Genomic DNA, 16479 nt, shown 5'->3' on the forward strand with positions numbered 1-16479 from the left:
GTGATGATGTCACACTGGTCTGCCATGTAGGGCAGCTTCATAAGGTCCCTGATGAGGAGAGAGAGACAGGTATGTTAGTGATGATGTCACACTGGTCTGCCATGTAGGGCAGCTTCATAAGGTCCCTGATGAGGAGAGAGAGACAGGTATGTTAGTGATGATGTCACACTGGTCTGCCATGTAGGGCAGCTTCATAAGGTCCCTGATGAGGAGAGAGAGACAGGTATGTTAGTGATGATGTCACACTGGTCTGCCATGTAGGGTAGCTTTTTAAGGTCCCTGATGAGGAGACCGAGACAGGTATGTTAGTGATGATGTCACACTGGTCTGCCATGTAGGGCAGCTTCATACGGTCCCTGATGAGGAGAGAGAGACAGGTATGTTAGTGATGATGTCACACTGGTCTGCCATGTAGGGCAGCTTCATACGGTCCCTGATGAGAGAGAGAGAGACAGGTATGTTAGTGATGATGTCACACTGGTCTGCCATGTAGGGCAGCTTCATACGGTCCCTGATGAGAGAGAGACCGGTATGTTAGTGATGATGTCACACCGGTCTGCCATGTAGGGCAGCTTCATAAGGTCCCTGATGAGGAGAGAGAACGAGACATGCAGACAGACAGAGACAGGCCGACAGATAAATAGACATACTGGTTGATGACGAGGTCTGGAGCGAAGCAGAGCATGTTCCCGTCACACTGTTGGTAGGACCTCCAGCCCAGGCCGAAGGACATGAGGAACAACCAGGAACACTGCAGCAGAGTCATCTGGTCGTCCAGGTGAAGGTTCCGGAACCCTGCAGGGGAAGGTAACAGAACACTGAATGACTAAAGGTTCCATTTCCCTGATGATACTGTAGTACTGCTGTCTATGTCTCTTAGAAATAGTAGTACCTGGCAAAGACTTGGCCCACTTGACGGCTGATACCACCTGTCGTCCCCCCAGCCTGTTGAGAGTGGTCATGATGCGTGTGGAGGTGTCTGGCAGGGTGCCGTCGTAGCCAGAGTAGATGGTGTCTGGCTCGATGGCCTTTAGTAGAGACAGCATGGTGGGGGTGAGCTGGGGCATGGACTTGGGGACCAGCGACCTGGCCTCTGGGAGCGGACGGGGGGTCAGCTCGGCCATGGTGGGCTGCTGCACCCCCTTTAAACGGTTCAGCTTCTTGGTTTTACGAGCTGTAGTGGAGAGAGGAAGGGAGGGAGAGAGGAGGTATATTGAGTGACTATGATATCAAAAACCAGTTAAACTAACATACAGTACCTTGGGAGAGTATTCAGACCCCGTGACCTTTTCTAAAAATTATTAAATCGTGTCCCCCCCTCATTAATCTACACACAATACCCCATAATGTCAAAGCAAAAACAGTTTCTGAAATTTCTGTTACTGAAATATCACATTTACATAACTTCCTAAAGTGTTCCCATTCCCTTTAATAAGTGCATCGATGCCATTGTCCCCACAGTGACCGTGCGTACATACCCCAACCAGAAGCCATGGATTACAGGCAACATCCACACTAAAGGCTAAAGCTGCCACTTTTAAGGACCGGGACACTAATCCCTTTACTCAGTACTTTGTTGAAGCACCTTTGGCAGCGATTACAGCCTCGAATCGTCTTGGGTGTGACGATACAAGCTTGGCACACCTGTATTTGGGGAGCTTCTTTCATTCTTCTCTGCAGATCCTCTCAAGCTCTGTCAGGTTGGATGGGGAGCTTTGCTGCACAGCTATTTTTAGGTCTCTCCACAGATGCTCCATCTGGTTCAAGTCCGGGCTCTGGCTGGGCCACTTAGGGACATTCAGAGACTTGTCTTGGCTGTGTGCTTAGGGTCGTTGACCTGTTGGAAGGTGAACCTTCACCCCAGTCTGAGGTCCTTAGCGCTCTGGAGCAGGTTTTCATCAAGGATCTCTCTTTTTCCTCAATCCTGACTAGTATCCCAGTAACTGCCGCTGAAAAACATCCCCACAGCATGATGCTGCAACCACCAAGCTTCACCGTAGGGATGGTTTCATCAGACCAGAGAATCTTGTTTTTAGGTCTGAGAGTCTTTCCTTTTGGAAAACTCCAAGCGGGCTGTCATGTGCCCTTTACCGAGGAGTGGCTTCTTTCTGGCCACTCTACCATAAAGGCCTGATTGGTGGAGTGCTGCAGAGATAGTTGTCCTTCTAGAAGGTTCTCCCATCTCCACAGAGGAACTCTAGAGCTCTGTCAGAGTGACCATCGGGTTCTTCGTCACCTCCCTGACCAAGGCCCTTCTCCCTCGATTGTTCAGTTTGGCCGGGCGACCAGTTCTAGGAATAGTCTTGGTGGTTCCAAACTTCTTCCATTTAAAAATGGAGACCACTGTGTTCTTGGGGACCTTCAATGTTGCAGGAAGTTTTTGGTACTCTTCCCCAGATCTGTACCTCGACACAATCCTGTCTCGGAGGTCTACAGACAATTCTTTTGACCTCATGCTTTGTCATTATGGGGTATTGTGATGTCATTATGGGGTATTGTGATGTCATTATGGGGTATTGTGTGTAGATTGCTGAGAAAAAAATAAATATTTATTCCATTTTAGAATAAGGCTGTAACGTAACAAAATATGGAAAAAGTCAAGGGGTCTGAATACATTCTGAAGGCACTGTATCTACTTGTATCTGGTACTTGAGGTTGTAGTAGCTTGTAGTCATAGATGGAGCTGTACACCAATTTACATTAAATCAAATATAGAATCTGTAAAATAAAACAAGGTTAAAGAGTGTACCTTCCAGGTTCATCCCTGCCATGAGACAATAAAACAAGGTAAAATAGTGTACCTTCCAGGTTCATCCCGGCCATGAGACAATAAAACAAGGTAAAATAGTTTTCCTTCCAGGTTCATCCCTGCCATGAGACAATAAAACAAGGTAAAATAGTGTACCTTCCAGGTTCATCCCTGCCATGAGACAATAAAACAAGGTAAAATAGTTTACCTTCCAGGTTCATCCCTGCCATGAGACAATAAAACAAGGTAAGAGTGTACCTTCCAGGTTCATCCCTGCCAGGAGACAATAAAACAAGGTAAAATAGTGTACCTTCCAGATTCATCCCTGCCATGAGATAATAAAACAAGGTAAAAGAGTGTACCTTCCAGGTTCATCCCTGCCAGGAGACAATAAAACAAGGTAAAATAGTTTACCTTCCAGGTTCATCCCGGCCATGAGACAATAAAACAAGGTAAAATAGTTTTCCTTCCAGGTTCATCCCTGCCATGAGACAATAAAACAAGGTAAAATAGTGTACCTTCCAGGTTCATCCCTGCCATGAGACAATAAAACAAGGTAAAATAGTTTACCTTCCAGGTTCATCCCTGCCATGAGACAATAAAACAAGGTAAAATAGTGTACCTTCCAGGTTCATCCCTGCCATGAGACAATAAAACAAGGTAAAATAGTTTTCCTTCCAGGTTCATCCCTGCCATGAGGCAATAAAACAAGGTAAAATAGTGTACCTTCCAGGTTCATCCCTGCCATGAGACAATAAAACAAGGTAAAATAGTTTACCTTCCAGGTTCATCCCTGCCATGAGACAATAAAACAAGGTAAGAGTGTACCTTCCAGGTTCATCCCTGCCAGGAGACAATAAAACAAGGTAAAATAGTGTACCTTCCAGGTTCATCCCTGCCATGAGATAATAAAACAAGGTAAAAGAGTGTACCTTCCAGGTTCATCCCTGCCAGGAGACAATAAAACAAGGTAAAATAGTGTACCTTCCAGGTTCATCCCTGCCATGAGATAATAAAACAAGGTAAAAGAGTGTACCTTCCAGGTTCATCCCTGCCAGGAGACAATAAAACAAGGTAAAATAGTGTACCTTCCAGGTTCATCCCTGCCATGAGACAATAAAACAAGGTAAAATAGTGTACCTTCCAGGTTCATCCCTGCCATGAGACAATAAAACAAGGTAAAATAGTTTTCCTTCCAGGTTCATCCCTGCCATGAGACAATAAAACAAGGTAAAATAGTGTACCTTCCAGGTTCATCCCTGCCATGAGACAATAAAACAAGGTAAAATAGTTTACCTTCCAGGTTCATCCCTGCCATGAGACAATAAAACAAGGTAAGAGTGTACCTTCCAGGTTCATCCCTGCCAGGAGACAATAAAACAAGGTAAAATAGTGTACCTTCCAGGTTCATCCCTGCCATGAGATAATAAAACAAGGTAAAAGAGTGTACCTTCCAGGTTCATCCCTGCCAGGAGACAATAAAACAAGGTAAAATAGTTTACCTTCCAGGTTCATCCCTGCCATGAGACAATAAAACAAGGTAAAATAGTGTACCTTCCAGGTTCATCCCTGCCAGGAGACAATAAAACAAGGTAAAATAGTTTACCTTCCAGGTTCATCCCTGCCATGAGACAATAAAACAAGGTAAAATAGTGTACCTTCCAGGTTCATCCCTGCCATGAGACACTTGCGGAAGCGGCAGGCTGGACAGTTCTTCCTTCTGATCTTATCGATGATGCAGTCCTTCCTCCCAGCACACAGGTAGTTGTGTTGCCCTGAAACACGAGAAGAGAATTTGAATGACAAAACAATTGAATAAAGTACCTCTTTCTTCTTGCATCACACTGGATCAGCAAGCCCCCAACTTGCAAATCAAATGTCTGCAGTGTCTTCATTCGAACAGGCGCAGACGAGTATCATTCATGATATGCCTACCGTACATCATTCCATGTCACCAGCTGTGCAACAGTACCAGTAGCACTAGTTGTTCTACCATCTCACTCCTTGCCATCCTACCTTGCCAGTATCTACCGTAAACCAAACATCATTCCATGATGCCACAGTACAAGGTGTCTTACCATCTCACTCCTTGCCATCCTACCTTGCCAGTATCTACCGTAAACCAAACATCATTACATGCTGCCACAGTACAAGGTGTCACACTCCTTGCCACAGTACCACAGGAAAATATCATGATATATAACACCACATATCATCAGTGGTAGCCCAGTCCCAGATCTGTTTCTGCCGACTTGCAAGATAGTAAAAACAGATCTGGGACCAGACCATAGCAATTGTCCTAGCATCTCACCCCTTGGCAAAATAGTAAAAACAGATCTGGGACCAGACCATATGAGTTGTCCTAGCATCTCACCCCTTGCCACCGTACCTTCCACGGCTCTCTTGAAGAACACCTTGCAGCTTCCGCAGGTGAGCACCCCGTAGTGACAGCCGGACGCCTCATCTGAACACACCAGACAGATCTTATGGGCGGTCCCGGCCTTGCCCTGGGCTGTACACGACGCAGCGCCACCACCCTGCCTGGAAGTAGAACTACATTGAGAGGAGAGCAGGGAAGAGAGGAGATCAGGGAAGAGAGGAGAGCAAGGAAGAGAGGAGAGCAGGGAAGAGAGGAGAGCAAGGAAGAGGAAGGAGGGTTTAGAGTCAGTAACAAGTGCAATTTTCTGAACGAATACAAAAGAATAACTTGGCAACAAGTATGATGATGCTTCTGGGATTCTGAAAACATACCGGCACTATTCCCACAGAGACAGAGCAAACTCTCTTAACTATGTCACAGCTCACACAGAAGCCCTCAGACTTTCTGTGAGCTGGAACACAGTAACAACAGGGGAACTCAACACATTCCATCTGCTCTTGAAAATATTACCGTCTACAGTATCACAGCATGCCTGGGGTTATTTTATTTGACAAACAACATCATGTGAGCTAAACATACACTTTGGCACTTCTGTTGTTACATTTCCTACATTTTGTCCTTTTGGTCTGGTTACCAAAACACCAAACACTTTGGTCTCCATTTTGGTCAGTTGACCAGAATATTGGCATAAGATCCATTGCATTTATTTTGGTTGAGTTTATTTTTTTTCCGAAATGTCCTAAATGTACCACTTATCCTTCAAGATCCAAAGAATAAAACATCTAACTGTGGTTCAACAATTTCCTCTATGGCCACGCCATCTAAAGTCCTGTGGTTGGATCACCAAACATAAAGGGCGTCATGACACCCACTCTTTGATTGGAGCATAACAGTTCCTAGAATCACAGTTATTTGAATTCTATCCAAAGCATTAGAGCGGGCAGGTAGCCTAGTGGTTAGAGGCAGGTAGCCTAGTGGTTAGAGGCAGGTAGCCTAGTGGTTAGAGGCAGGTAGCCTAGTGGTTAGAGGCAGGTAGCCTAGTGGTTAGAGGCAGGTAGCCTAGTGGTTAGAGGCAGGTAGCCTAGTGGTTAGAGGCAGGTAGCCTAGTGGTTAGAGGCAGGTAGCCTAGTGGTTAGAGGCAGGTAGCCTAGTGGTTAGAGGCAGGTAGCCTAGTGGTTAGAGACAGGTAGCCTAGTGGTTAGAGGCAGGTAGCCTAGTGGTTAGAGGCAGGTAGCCTAGTGGTTAGAGGCAGGTAGCCTAGTGGTTAGAGGCAGGTAGCCTAGTGGTTAGAGGCAGGTAGCCTAGTGGTTAGAGGCAGGTAGCCTAGTGGTTAGAGGCAGGTAGCCTAGTGGTTAGAGGCAGGTAGCCTAGTGGTTAGAGGCAGGTAGCCTAGTGGTTAGAGGCAGGTAGCCTAGTGGTTAGAGGCAGGGTAGCCTAGTGGTTAGAGGCAGGGTAGCCTAGTGGTTAGAGGCAGGTAGCCTAGTGGTTAGAGGCAGGTAGCCTAGTGGTTAGAGGCAGGTAGCCTAGTGGTTAGAGGCAGGTAGCCTAGTGGTTAGAGCGTTGGACTGGTAACTGAAAGGTTGCAAGATTGAATCCCTGAGCTGACAATGTGAAAATCTGTCATTCTGCTCCTGAACAAGGCAGTTAACCCACTGTTCCTAGGCCGTCATTGAAAGTAAGAATTTGTTCTTAACTGACTTGCCTTGTTAAATAAAGATATACAAATACGGAATTGTAGCAGTTTGAAATGTCATGAATAGAGCTACCATGATCCCTTTCGCTACATGTCAGAGAGGCCTGTCTGTTCTATATAATCTGATTCTGAAGGTTTCTTAACATGTTGAGGCGGCAGGTAGCCTAGAGGTTAGTGTGAAAGGTTGCGGGATCGAATCCCTGAGCTGACAAGGTAAAAAAAAATCTGTCATTCTGCCCCTGAACAAGGTCGTAAACCCACTGTTCCCCGGTAGGCTGTCATTGTAAATAAGAATTTGTTCTTAACTGACTTGCCTAGTCAAATAAAAAACGTTTTCTGTCTGACCATGTCCTAGCTGTTTGAGGTGCCCTTTCCCAAACACACCACTAGGTGGAGCTGTTCGTTGCTGCAGTAATGTGCAGCTACTTCCTCTGCGCCTACGCCCACTGCACTGAGACAGAGCATCACTGACTCAGAGACCTACGCCGCAGCAGCAAACCTCATCTGTCTGCCACAACACAAACATCTGGTCTACCTTCATCTGATCTGAGACTTTTAGAAGTCACCGGCTGCTTCTCAAATGACACTCTATTAGGGGACTGTATGGAGAAATATAGGGGGCCATTAGGCCTTCGTCTAAGCTGCTTAGACAGAGCAGCACTCACAGAGCATAACACTACTACTAAGCAGGCCTAGTACTACTACTACTACTACTACTACTACCACTACTAACAGGACTACTACTACTAACAGGACTACTACTACTACTACTACTACTAAGCAGGCCTAGTACTACTACTACTACTACTACTACTACTAACAGGATTACTACTACTACTACTAACAGGACAACTACTACTACTACTACTACTACTACTAAGCAGGCCTAGTACTACTACTACTACTACTACTAACAGGACTACTAATATTACTACTACTACTACTAAGCAGGCCTAGTACTACTACTACTACTACAACCTCTACTACTACATACTACTACTACTACTACTAAGCAGGCCTAGGACTACTACTACTACTACTACTACTACTAACATGACTATTACTACTACTCCTACTACTACTAACAGGCCTACTACTACCACTACCACCACCACTACCAAGCAGGCCTACTACTACTTCTACGCACTGAGCAGGCCAACAAACCTGTCTGTCTGTCTCCTTTCCATTTCATATATAGTGCACCTGCTGCACCATGTTTGACCAGTAAAGGCACTATGTGGAGGAATCGGGTGCCATTCAATATGCAGAATTCAAACACTCCAAGGGAGTCGAGTCAGTTCGGTATATGGATCAAAGGAGTGACTTCAGTCAACCAGTCCAGCAACACTCGGCAGTATAAATAACCAGTCCAGCAACAATCTGCAGTATAAATAACCAGTCCAGCAACACCCAGAAGTATACCTAACCAGACCAGCAACACTCGGCAGTATAAATAACCAGTCCAGCAACACTCAGCAGTATAAATAACCAGTCCAGCAACACCCAGAAGTATACCTAACCAGACCAGCAACACTCGGCAGTATAAATAACCACTCCAGCAACACTCGGCAGTATAAATAACCAGTCCAGCAACACTCAGAAGAATACCTAACCAGACCAGCAACACTCGGCAGTATAAATAACCAATCCAGCAACACTCAGCAGTATAAATAACCAATCCAGCAACACTCGGCAGTTTAAATAACCAGTCCAGCAGTATGAATAACAGGTCCAGCAACACGCGGCAGTATAAATAACCAGTCCAGCAACACTCGGCAGTATAACTAACCAGTCCAGCAACACTCGGCAGTATAAATAACCAGTCCAGCATCACTCGGCAGTATAAATAACCAGTCCAGCAGTATAAATAACCAGTCAGCAGTATAAATAACCAGTCCAGCAACACGTGGCAGTATAAATAACCAGTCCAGCAGTATAACTAACCAGTCCAACAACACTCGGCAGTACAAATAACCAGTCCAGCAACACTCGGCAGTACAAATAACCAGTCAGCAGTATAAATAACCAGTCCAGCAACACTCGGCAGTACAAATAACCAGTCAGCAGTATAAATAACCAGTACAGCAACACTCGGCAGTATAACTAAACAGTACAGCAACACTCTGCAGTATAAATAACCAGTCAGCAGTATAAATAACCAGTCCAGCAGTATAAATAACCAGTCCAGCAGTATAAATAACCAGTCAGCAGTATAAATAACCTGGATGAGCAGATGACCTGAACTCTGCTGCTGCCAGTCCCAACAACAACAGAGCCATCATGATCCTGCTCAGAACCGCTGTGGTTCAGACAGTGTGACACTACTACCCTTTACACACTGATGAGCCCAAGTGAACCGACTTATACTGGGCTGGGCTGACTGACACCATACTGTGGGCTTGACCTTGGCTACGCCCGAAATGGCACCAAACATTTCATATTTCTGGCTTCTCATTGACTGTGTTCCAAATGGCATCCTATTCCTTATATAGTGCACTACAGACCCCTATTAGGTAGTATACTATATAGGGAATATACAGACAGTAGGGTGCTATATGGGTCCTGGTCAAAAGTAGTGCACTGTGCAGTAAACAGTATGCCTTTTGGAACACATGACGATGAGAGGCCAGAAATATGAAATGTGTTTTTCCGGGTTGGCAGGACAACATCAATCAGGGTTGCATGACAAAGTGGTGAGACAGAATTTCCTCTGTGAAACCAAATGCTGCTCCGAGCAGAGCTTCAAGGCTACAGGAAGCTCTTCCATTCCCCCAGAAGAGTTGACTATAGTACAAGGAGAGACAGAGAAGACGACAGAGGAAGTCAAACTCTTTCAAACTACCAGCACCAAGTAAAACTATTAGGCTAATTGTGATGAAACTTCATGCAGTGTTTACTATGTTTACTCAGTAAAGCCTACTCCCTACAGACACTCCCCACCCATTAGCTGCAACCTTTCTAATTTCGTGTACCATGCGCAGACTACCCATATGGATCTCCTGGTCTCCAGCAGCGTTTGGAACTGCCGATCTGCAGTTAAGAACGCAGAGTTCATCTCAGCCTTATGTTGCCCTTCAGTCAATATACTTTTTTTTTACCCTGACGGAGACATGATTCACCCCAGAGAACACTGCTACTCCACCTGCTCTGTTTTCACTCATCACGTGGTGGTCATCACGGTGGTGGCACACGGCTATTCATCCTAAGTGGAGATTTTCTCTTTTCTCCCTCTCTCACCTGTCTAGGTCCTCATTTGAATTCCATGCTGTCACTTATCCACTAAAGCTTAACATTGTCATCTTTCGCCAACCAGGTGCTCTTAGAGCTCAATGAGCTTGACACCTTGATAATATCATTTCCTGACGACGGCTCAATGCTCTTCGTACTGGGAGACTTCAACCTCCCAACGTCTGCAGTCGATTAACTCTTTCTTTCCCTTCCTTGTTTCTTTTGACCTCACCCTTTCCCAGTCCCCTCCCACTTTCCCAGTCCCCTCCCACTCACAAGGCAGACAATATGCTTGACCTTATCTTTTACTAGGGGCTGTTCTCCTACTAATTACACTGCAACTCCCCTCCAGGTCTCTGATCACTACTTTCTTTCCTTTTCTGTCTCCCTCTCCTCCAACCCTACCGAGTCAGCTTCTACGCAGATGGTCATGCACCGTTGCAATCTTCGCTCTCTCTCCCACTACGCTCTCCTTCTATCCTATCATCTCTCCCTTCTGCTAAATCCATCTCCCTCCTTTCTCCTGATTCTGCCTCTTTGACGCTACTCTCCTCTCTTTCCACATCCTATGACTCGCACTGTCCCCTTTCTTCCCTGCCCGGATTGGCCCTTGCTTCCTACTCCGTGGCTGAATGACTCATTGCGAGCTTACAGAACAGTGCTGCATGTAGCTGTGCAAAAAGGGAGGAAAACTAAACTTCCAGAGAACCTATCATAACTTTTCTCCCTCCTCCATACCATACCTTATCTTCATTTGTATCAGCTGCTAAAGTTACTTTCTATCACTCTAAATTTCATGCTTCTTCCTCTAACCCTAGGAAACTCTTTTCCACCTGCTTCTTAATCTTCCGCCCCCTCCATCCTCCCTCTCTGTGGATGACTGTCAACCACTTTGAAAAGAAATGGATGACATCTGCTCCTCATTCACTCAGCCTATTGAGTCTGCTGGTCCCACTCACACAGAACTACCCCACTCCTTGACCCCTTTCTCTCCAGATGAAATCCTGCGACTAGTGAGGTCCGGTCCGCCCAACAACAGCTAGTGAGGTCCGGTCCGTCCAACAACAACTACTGAGGTCCGGTCCGCCCAACAACAGCTAGTGAGGTCCGGTCCGTCCAACAACAACTACTGAGGTCCGGTCCGCCCAACAACAGCTAGTGAGGTCCGGTCTGCCCAACAACAACTAGTGAGGTCCGGTCCGCCCAACAACAGCTAGTGAGGTCCGGTCCGCCCAACAACAACTAGTGAGGTCCGGTCTGCCCAACAACAACTAGTGAGGTCCGGTCCGCCCAACAACAGCTAGTGAGGTCCGGTCCGCCCAACAACAGCTAGTGAGGTCCAGTCCGCCCAACAACAACTAGTGAGGTCCGGTCCGACCAACAACAACTAGTGAGGTCCGCCCAACAACAGCTAGTGAGGTCTGGTCCGCCCAACAACAACTAGTGAGGTCCGGTCCGCCCAACAACAACTAGTGAGGTCCGGTCCGCCCAACAACAACTAGTGAGGTCCGTCCAACAACAACTAGTGAGGTCCGGTCCGCCTAACAACAACTAGTGAGGTCCGGTCCGCCCAACAACCGGCCAGCTCGACCCCATCCCCTCCTCCCTTCTCCAGACCATCTCTGAAGACCTTCTCCCATTCCTCACTTCCTTCATCCCTGACCACTGGCTGTGTCCCCTCTGACTTCTAAATGGCCAGAGTCGCTCCCGCTCCCCTCAGGGACTGCGGTTGAAAATGAGCCGGCTGGCTAAAACTGGCATGTTTACTGAAAAGTTTATTAATGCGCACGGTCCCTGTAAAAATTTTTTTTTTTTACTCAAACTCCTCAAGAAACCAACACGTCAAAAACGATTGACCGGTATCTCTTCTTTCTTTTATTTCCAAAACACTTGAGCCTGCTGTCTCTGATCAACTCTCTCGCTAGCTCTCTCAGAACGATCATCTTGACACTAACCCGACAGGCTTCAAGACGGGTCACTCAACCAAGACTGATCTTCTAAGTGTCACTGAGTCTCTCTGCACTGCCAAAGCTGACTCTCTCTACTCTGTTCTCATCCTCCTAGATCTATCTGCTGACTTCCACACCATGAACCATCATGTTCTCTTCTCCGCCCTCTCAGGGCTCTGGGTCTCAGGCTCTGCACACTCTTGAATGGCATCCTATCTGGTAGGAAGTTCCTACCAGGTGACGTGGAGGGGATCTGTGTCTGCACCACGCACTCACTACTGGTGTCCTCCAGGGCTCTGTTCTAGGCCCCCCTACTCTTTCCTCTATAAACCAAGTCACTCGGCTCTGTCATATCCTGACGTGGTCTCTCCTATCGTTGCTATGTGGATGACACTCAACTACTTTATTCCTTCCCTCCCAACTGACACCCTGGTGGCGACACACATCTCTGCGTGCCTGGCAGATATCTCAGCTTGGATGTCGGCCCACCACCTCAAGCTCAACTTTGACAAGACGGAGTTGCTCTTCCTCCCGGCGAATGCATTTTAGAATAAGGCTGTAACGTAACAAAATGTGGAAAAAGAGGTTTGAATACTTTCCAGATGTACTGTATGCCTGCTATGCTAGCAGCTTATACGAACGGGAGTTAGCATTTAGCAGTCACTTCTTCTAAACCTGAAAAGGAACAACTTCTAAATATTATGCAGCGAAAACGGCCAAATATATCAAAAATCTGACTTTATTAACCACATTGTGGTACATCAATCATAAGACATTTGATGTATATCCTTTATTGTTAGACAAGATTTGTTGAATAGAAGGACGCCAATCCGGTGTCCTTCTATCCCCCACGGTCTGCGTTCCCATTGACCTATTTACCAATCGACAGGCTATAGTCAACTGTAGGCAGGCTATCAGTGTGTCACCCTCCACTTTGTAATGTGAGCGTTTTTTCAAACATTCTCCTTAACTTCAAATAATGAAGCATGTTTTACCGTGCTTTAACGTAGCCTAGCCAAAATCCAACCCAGGCAGTTCTTTTAAAGACTTCCTCTAACCAGAATGTCTCTTTTTTTTTTATTGGGTCTTCATATCTCTCTCACACACACACACACACACACACACACACACACACACACACACACACACACACACACACACACACACACACACACACACACACACACACACACACACACACACACACACACACACACACACACACACACAGTCATGAAGAGGGCACGGCAGCGCCTCTTCCTCCTCAGGAAGAGGAAATGATTAGGGCTGTTGCTGTGACCGTATTACCACCACACCGGCAGTCATGACCGCAGTAAAAATACAACTCTGGACATGCGTTAGTTTACCCAACTCGTTAACAATCATCAGGTCGCTAATGTCCTGGTACTCAGGGCTCTATTGTCCCTCTAATCACTCTTGACACCAATGCAAATAAAATTGAAAACGACTTCAAACGCTTATCAACAAAAACAGTATCATGCTTTTTAAAACTCATCAATTTGAAGAAATTAGTTCAACAACAGGTTGAAACTGAGTGGAAAACATGGTCCTTGTGAAGGTGATGATTATTTAAAAACACCTATATGCATATTAGAGCTTATGCATATTCTTAGGCCTATATATCAGCCCCCCAAAAAACGTAATTAAAATAATGATTGTGCCATTATACAATACAACACGGAATATTACAAACTGCAACAAAATATATTTTTTTAAATACTGATTTAAGATATCTTTGGTACATAATTGGTCTAGCCTAAATGAAACAAATTCAGATTTAGCCTACAATTAAAGTTCATTTGTATTTGGAATAGTCTACTAATAGGGCATTTAAAAAAAAATATCATAATTAATAGGCTGACATTATCTTAAGCTACAGAATATCTCATCACCGTGAGTTTCCATCTCCTCTCCTTCAGTCAACAGTTTAATGAAATATGTTTTGTCGTGAAAACATAGTACCCAAACAGATTTCACCTGGTTTCTCAAATGAAAGCACTGGGAACAGGGTTGGAGAGCCCCATGGCATACAACGTTTGGGCTGAATATCACCTGTGGTGCAGTGAAATTATAGGTGTAGCTTGCGGGAAAGTGGCCTCCATTTTCTATTCCAGTGCACATGAATAACATGGATTTTTGTTTGTCTCGCCCATTTGATAAATGTGCCATTCTAAATCGAAACTCATTTGACATATTACACTCCAACCAGACTGTTCTCTCTGCTTCCGCACGGCAAGCCATAACAGTACATTAAGTCTGACACCAACAGGCTCCTGAGCAGCTTCTACTCCCAAGCCAATAAGACTGCTAAATAGCTAACAAAATGGCTACATGGACAATCTGAGTTTACTCTTATTTTTACACTCTCTATAATGCACATCTCTCTCTATATGCACATCCACACATCTATATGCACTACGCTCACTGACACCCCAACACACACACACACACTTCATTTGCGCACACACACACATTTATACTGACTCTACACAAACACACACAAAATCATATCCATTTGTAGAAAGGCCCATAGAGTTGGTGGAATCGTCTTTTAATTCATGGCCACTTGCTCAGCTGGGCCAGGGGAGCTTTAATTAGGTCAGGTGGAAATGTCAGACAGATCTCAACACATTCTGTGCATCCATGAATCCACGTAAATCCACCGAATTGGTTACCTTTCATCTGAACTATCTGTTACGATCGGGAGAGCGGGTCATCAGTTATTGTTTATAGTTATTAAACCTATTGTGTAATGTCAATGGACAATGATCACGGCCCTACAGATCATCACAGGCCAATTATGCCATTGATATATGGTTAAAACGTAATGAAATTACATGTTCACATGAAGACTAAACTGGAAGGATGAAATATGAAACGTAATTATTTGCTGAATTGATACATTTTGATATCAAATTGATGTAGAATATAGATTGAATAAATGATTGATTTATTTGCATTATCGTGCTCATGATTATGATGAATGGTTATGATCCTATATGACTCCATTCTGCTTCATATTGAATTCCTATGGAACCTTATTTCTGAATGACCTCATTCTGTTAATAATGGGAATGATTGTTATGATTTGAATTTGATACATGTTACTCTGTTTCCTTTGTGATGCAGCACAGACTACTCAGTAAATATACCACTTTATGGTTAAAGGAATTCCTGTCTCAGTCTCATCCATTCCTCTGTCACCTGACCCGTGACCACCTGTTCACCTTCACTATTGTCAGTCATCCTACCGGTCCAGCTACCCACACAGATTCCAATAATATTTCAACGTTGCTGCTACTCTTTTTTTATCATACAGTATATCCTGATGCCTAGTCACCTTACCTCTAAACATACAGTGCCTTGCGAAAGTATTCGGCCCCCTTGAACTTTGCGACCTTTTGCCATATTTCAGGCTTCAAACATAAAGACATAAAACTGTATTTTTTTGTGAAGAATCAACAACAAGTGGGACACAATCATGAAGTGGAACGACATTTATTGGATATTTCAAACTTTTTTAACAAATCAAAAACTGAAAAATTGGGCGTGCAAAATTATTCAGCCCCCTTAAGTTAATACTTTGTAGCGCCACCTTTTGCTGCGATTACAGCTGTAAGTCGCTTGGGGTATGTCTCTATCAGTTTTGCACATCGAGAGACTGACATTTTTTCCCATTCCTCCTTGCAAAACAGCTCGAGCTCAGTGAGGTTGGATGGAGAGCATTTGTGAACAGCAGTTTTCAGTTCTTTCCACAGATTCTCGATTGGATTCAGGTCTGGACTTTGACTTGGCCATTCTAACACCTGGATATGTTTATTTTTGAACCATTCCATTGTAGATTTTGCTTTATGTTTTGGATCATTGTCTTGTTGGAAGACAAATCTCCGTCCCAGTCTCAGGTCTTTTGCAGACTCCATCAGGTTTTCTTCCAGAATGGTCCTGTATTTGGCTCCATCCATCTTCCCATCAATTTTAACCATCTTCCCTGTCCCTGCTGAAGAAAAGCAGGCCCAAACCATGATGCTGCCACCACCATGTTTGACAGTGGGGATGGTGTGTTCAGGGAGATGAGCTGTGTGGCTTTTACGCCAAACATAACGTTTTGCATTGTTGCAAAAAAAAAAAAAAGTTCAATTTTGGTTTCATCTGACCAGAGCACCTTCTTCCACATGTTTGGTGTGTCTCCCAGGTGGCTTGTGGCAAACTTTAAACAACACTTTTATGGATATCTTTAAGAAATGGCTTTCTTCTTGCCACTCTTCCATAAAGGACAGATTTGTGCAATATACGACTGATTGTTGTCCTATGGACAGAGTCTCCCACCTCAGCTGTAGATCTCTGCAGTTCATCCAGAGTGATCATGGGCCTCTTGGCTGCATCTCTGATCAGTCTTCTCCTTGTATGAGCTGAAAGTTTAGAGGGACGGCCAGGTCTTGGTAGATTTGCAGTGGTCTGA

At 45.0% G+C, this 16479-nt stretch overlaps 1 protein-coding gene across 2 annotated transcripts in view; it reads right to left on the bottom strand.

Moving 5' to 3' along the window:
- LOC139390478 (glucocorticoid receptor-like) overlaps window positions 1-16479 on the bottom strand; it is a 71597-nt gene that overhangs the window by 12018 nt on the left and 43100 nt on the right. For both annotated transcript variants that reach the window (XM_071137609.1, XM_071137610.1), the window contains exons 4-7: window positions 5139-5302; window positions 4408-4524; window positions 893-1174; window positions 651-795 (exon numbers count right to left, since the gene is read on the bottom strand). In XM_071137609.1, the coding sequence (XP_070993710.1) occupies window positions 651-795; window positions 893-1174; window positions 4408-4524; window positions 5139-5302 (708 nt within the window). The remainder of the gene's footprint in view (window positions 1-650; window positions 796-892; window positions 1175-4407; window positions 4525-5138; window positions 5303-16479) is intronic.

The sequence above is a fragment of the Oncorhynchus clarkii genome, chromosome 31 (genome assembly GCF_045791955.1).
Source record: "Oncorhynchus clarkii lewisi isolate Uvic-CL-2024 chromosome 31, UVic_Ocla_1.0, whole genome shotgun sequence".
NCBI classification, from domain to species: domain Eukaryota; kingdom Metazoa; phylum Chordata; class Actinopteri; order Salmoniformes; family Salmonidae; genus Oncorhynchus; species Oncorhynchus clarkii.